The sequence below is a fragment of the Mandrillus leucophaeus genome, unplaced genomic scaffold (genome assembly GCF_000951045.1).
Source record: "Mandrillus leucophaeus isolate KB7577 unplaced genomic scaffold, Mleu.le_1.0 Scaffold113, whole genome shotgun sequence".
NCBI classification, from domain to species: Eukaryota; Metazoa; Chordata; class Mammalia; order Primates; family Cercopithecidae; genus Mandrillus; species Mandrillus leucophaeus.
The window spans coordinates 5,583,869-5,589,367 of NW_012099543.1; the positions used below are offsets into that span (position 1 = coordinate 5,583,869).

General features: G+C 37.1%; 1 protein-coding gene across 2 annotated transcripts in view; it reads right to left on the reverse strand.

Moving 5' to 3' along the window:
- MORC1 (MORC family CW-type zinc finger 1) overlaps positions 1–5,499 on the reverse strand; it is a 162,145-nt gene that overhangs the window by 70,506 nt on the left and 86,140 nt on the right. For both annotated transcript variants that reach the window (XM_011995501.1, XM_011995507.1), the window contains exon 15: positions 2,053–2,181. In XM_011995501.1, coding sequence (XP_011850891.1) covers positions 2,053–2,181 — 129 coding nt within the window. The remainder of the gene's footprint in view (positions 1–2,052; positions 2,182–5,499) is intronic.

Genomic DNA, 5,499 nt, shown 5'->3' on the forward strand with positions numbered 1-5,499 from the left:
AAGGAAGGAAGGAAGGAAGGAAGGAAGGAAGGAAGGAAGGAAGGAAGGAAGGAAGGAAGGAAGGATCAAGTTTTCTGAGCCATATACACATTTTCTTCTGTACTTTCTTCTGTTCTTATTCCCCTCTCCAGTCTATAGTTTCTGATTTCTTCACCCACTTTCCAAATCAGTCCTTCCTTGCCTTTAGGATGAAGGCACACTTGTCTCTCCAGGCTACACTTAGGTTTAATCCTGAATTCCCTCCAGACACACTGCTAACGGCTCATAGGTTAACACTTGTCTCTTTCATCTAAGGCAGAGACAGTATACACAAAGGTTAAGAACTTGAACAGCTCCACCTCTTACCACCTCTATGATCTTGGACAAATTATTTAACTTCTTATATTTCAGTATCATTATCTATTAAAAGATTAATATTATATTGTTCTTATCTAAAAGTTACTGAGAATGAAATGACATCCTCCTCCTCATCATCATCATAAAAACCAACACTGCTAGACACTATCCTTAGCACTTAGTAAACTTTATTTATTCACATTATTCTTAAAACTATAGCTACAAATACTAATCTCATTTCATAAAAGAAGAAACTGAGACTTAAAGAAGTTAAACAATTTGCCCAATTTTGTACAGCTCTTGGGTACTGGAGATTGGATTCTAACAGTACCTGGTACAAATCAAAATCACAGTAATTGTTATCCATTATTATTAGCATGTGACAAGCTGTCACATACTGTCATCAATTTCCTCAATTATACCTTCTAAGTATCTGTCATGTATGATTCTTTTAACTCTCACTGCCACACCTTCATTCAGACATTTATAATTCGTCAGCTGGATCCTAGATTACAATAGTCTCCTGTTCTAGCCCTTCACCAAGTCATCCTTCATTGAGCTGCCAGAACAACTTTAACTACACGTTACCTCTGACCAGTCAGGTCTTCCTTGGAATACTCCCAGGCAAAAGGCGGGGGAGGTGCTCCCGGAGAGCTGTATAATACTTCTATAGAGTTTTACACACTATAGGCTGCTTTTTTGTTTGCTCATCTGTTTTTCTCTACTGAGCTGTTAGTTACAGATTAATATTAGAGACTGTCTTTAATTCCCTATCCCTTTGTGTAGTAGCTAGAAAACATATCAATAAGTGCCAAATGTAATTACCCTCCTATGGAAAAAATTCCAATACCTCCTGCTTGCTTATGAAAGTAAAACCTTATCCTGACATTCAAGAATCTCTAACATCTTTACCCAACCTAATACTTTTGTCTTATTAGTTATTCATTGTTCAGTAATTCAGTTGTCAGTTATTAAATTCCTACAAGGTATTAAACAGTGTTACATATTAAAAATAGATCTCTATTACTCTTTCACAAACATCTTAGCTGAAGTGTACACCTGATATTAACTCACCTTTCGCTACTCTTCATCTCTGCCAGTCAAAATTCTATTTTAATTTATTTATTATTTTTTTGAGACAGGGTCTCACTCTGTTGCCCAGGGTAGAGTGCAGAGGTACAATCACAGTTCACCACAGCCTCAACCTCCTAGGCTCAAGCGATCTTCCCACCTCAGCTTCCCAAGTAGCTGGAAACACAGGTGTGCACCACCGTGCCTGGCTAATTTTTATATTTTTTGTAGAGGTGGGGTTTTGCCATGTTGCATAGGCTGGTCTCGAACTCCTGAGCTCAAGCAATCTATCCACCTCAGCCTCCCACGGTGCTGGGATTTCGGCATGAGCCACCATGCCTGGCCTGAAACTACTTTAAAGACTATCACAAATGTGACTCCACCATAGAATCTTGCCTCTACTCCCCAATCCTTTGCTTAGAACCCTCAAAAAATTATTTGTCTCTATTATATCATTTACCTTATTTTTCCCTGTATTACAATTATTTTCACACTTACAACTTTCTTCTAGACTGTAACCTCCTGGAAAGCAAGATGTCTTACTGACCTTTGTCTCCCTCCTCCCTCAATGACTTGCATCCCACAATGACTTGCATATTTAAGAACTCTTAATATTTGGTAATTAGAACAGAATTCAACACTCACCACATTGTATGATGAATGGGATACCCATGGCTTGTCTTCTTTGATATTGAATAGAATTTAAAGGTTTCTCCATGTCGATGTCATTCTGGTATCCAAATTCATTGCAAAACAATGTTAGATTTCTATTATCTTAAAAAAAAAAAAAAAGCAGGCAAAGAATAATGAAAAAATCATTAAAATCAAAACGATTGGCAAAGGGAAGTTTGTATATAGAATATGATCTCAACTGTGTAAATATTAATACGTATACAGAAATAAGAGATTAAAAAATCAATATTGGTTGTCTCTGAATAGTGATGAGTGCAAACTATTTTCTGCTTTAGTCTTTTTGCATTTTCCAAATTATATGCAGTAAATCTGCAATGTCTTTATAATAAAACTAAGAACAATAGCATGTATTTTAAAAGTTACGTGTTTATGCAATGAAACATACTGACATTTAAAGCATTGTTCTTAAGCATTCCCAGGAAAGACTGTACTGATTACACTTTAAAGGGCACTCTTAAAATTATTGATATAAATATTTATCTTTCTTATCTCACAGCCAGAGGTGGGGTTTTTTTTCATCTTTATTTTATCTCTGGTTCCTTTTCTCTCCAGTCTTTATTGTTTATGCACTATCCTATTTCCAAATTGTGTATTTCCTCCTTGCTTGGAAACACTACTTACCATGGAGGACTGTAAGAGAGTCGTTTGTTCTTATTCTTTGATCCAGCAAATAGACTGTTAGGAATTATCCCTACACACATACATAAGTTGCCATGTATATTATAGCATTGCTCGACTAGTAAAAAGTTGGAGATAATGTTAAAGCATATGAATAAAGAACTGACAAATTCTGTTCCCCAAAAATGGAACAGTGGGCAACCTTTAAAAAGGAAGCAGAGCTAAACGTAGTGTTGCATTAAGATCTCCAAGTTATAGTTTTAATTTAAAAAAATATATATATATATCTCAAAGAGTATCCATAGTGTAATTTTATGTAATGTATGAAAAGCCTGTCCATATAAAATTGCAATGTACATTTTCCTGAATGGATGCAAAAGAAAGTTTTAATAGTGGATATCTTTAGAGCAGAAAGAGAGGTAGAGAGGAAGGCAAGGGAAAATACTTCTACTTTTCACTTTTTATTTTTCTCAACACTTTGAATATCTTTACATGTGCCTATAGTTAAAATTGAAAGGAAAAAAAGAGAATCCATGTTTGACTGTTTTGTCCAATATGATAACCACTAACCATGGCACCAGCCTTACAACAACCTTAACACATGGTTATGTAATCCATGAAAAAGGTAAATAAATGATCTAACACCTTATTATTCATGTTAAAATTTTCGCTCAGGGTGCTATGGGCCTTAGAGATCAGCAGAGAAAGAACTCAGCTTTCAAAAGGGTCTTCACAGTTGCGCTGGGCTAAGTACACCTCACAAATTCCCAGGTCTGCCCTCTTGACCTTTCACAAAATCCCCAGCTGCTCTTGCTCCAAATTTTCCTTCAGATTTGGCTTTTGGGGCTTTTAATTCAGACTTTCAATTTCTTTTCTTGGCCCAGTATTTGGTTTTTTTGGAGAATCAAGCAATTCCATCTTAAATACTAATCTGCCATGTTGACATGTGATTAACCCCTGTTCTGGAAATGCCTCTAAAATTTCTACTTTATCTACTGTTACTGTAAATCCTGCCCTTAGGTCAAAACAACCCTTAACCATAAAACCTGCCATTAGGTAGATTCACATCACATTCTTACAATTCACTGAGGGGTTGACTTCAATTTTCCTACACATTCTTTCCCTATGGTTTTTAAGTCCTGGGTCTGGGGGTAAATGGCACAGGGATCCACCATTCTTATCTCACCACAACCTAGGACATAGCTTTTGTTCTTAAGACCCTATTAAATGTTTCTTTCTAAGAAACTGGATTTGTCAGCCTCTTTCCTTGGCCTCTCAGCTTCCTCAATCTTTGAGGGTAGCTTCACATAGACTTGTTAACAGTGGAACTGTCTTGGTTCATCTCAAACTCTTCTTCTCTGTACACCAGATCCTGATGTACTACTCCTTGGTATCTAGAAAGGTTGATGAGGTTTTGCTTCTCTGATTTCTTTCTGTGTGTGTTTTTTTTTTTATTATTTTACTTTAAGTTCTAGGGTACATGTACACAACGTGCAGGTTTGTTACATAGGTATACATGTGCCTTGTTGGTTTGCTGCACCCATCAACTCATCATTTACATTAGGTATTTCTCCTAATGCTATCACTCTCCCAGCCCCCCACCCCCTGACAGGCCCTGGTGTGTGATGTTCCCCACCCTGTGTCCAAGTGTTCTCATTGTTCAATTCCCACCTATGAGTGAGAACATGCGGTGTTTGGTTTTCTGTCCTTGTGATAGTTTGCTCAGAATGATGGTTTCCAGCTTCATCCATGTCCCTGCAAAGGATATGAATTTATCCTTTTTTATGGCAGCATCGTATTCCATGGTGTATATGTGCCACATTTTCTTTATCCAGTCTATCACTGATGGACATTTGGGTTGGTCCCAAGTCTTTGCTATTGTGAATAATTCCTCAGTAAACATACGTGTGCATGTGTCTTTCTTTATAGTAGCATGATTTATAATCCTTTGGGTAGATACCCAGTAATGGGATTGCTGGGTCAAATGGTAGTTCTAGCCCTAGGTCCTTGAGGAATTGCCACACTGTCTTCCACAATGGTTGAACTAATTTACGCTCCCACCAACAGTGTAAAAGTATCCCTATTTCTCCACATCCTCTCCAGCATCTGTTGTTTCTTGATTTTTTAATAATCACCATTCTAACTGGCGTGAGATGGTATCTCATTGTGGTTCTGATTTGCATTTCTCTGATGATCAGTGATGATGAGCATTTTTTCATGTGTCTTTTGGCTGCATAAACGTCTTCTTTGCCCACTTTTTGACGGGGTTGATTTTTTTTCTTGTAAATTTGTTTAAGTTCTTTGTAGATTCTGGGTATTAGTCCTTTGCCAGATGGGTAGATTGCAAACGTTTTCTCCCATTCTGTAGGTTGCCTGTTCATTCTGATGGTAGTTTTTTTTGCTATGCAGAAGCTCTTCAGTTTAACTAGATCCCATTTGTCTATTTTGGCTTTTGTTGCTATTGCTTTTGGTGTTTTACTCATGAAGTCTTTGTCCATGCCTATGTCCTGAATGGTAATGCCTAAGTTTTCTTCTAGGGTTTTTATGGTTTTAGGTCTTACATTTAAGTCTTTAATCCAGCCTGAGTTAATTTTTTTATAGGATGTAAGGAAGGGATCCAGTTTCGGCTTTCTTCAGATGGCTAGCCAGTTTTCCCAGCACCATTTATTAAATAGGGAATCTTTCCCGATTTCTTGTTTTTGTCAGGTTTGTCAAAGATCAGATGGTTGCAGATGTGTGGTTTTATTTCTGAGGCCTCTGTTCTGTTCCATTGGTCTATAT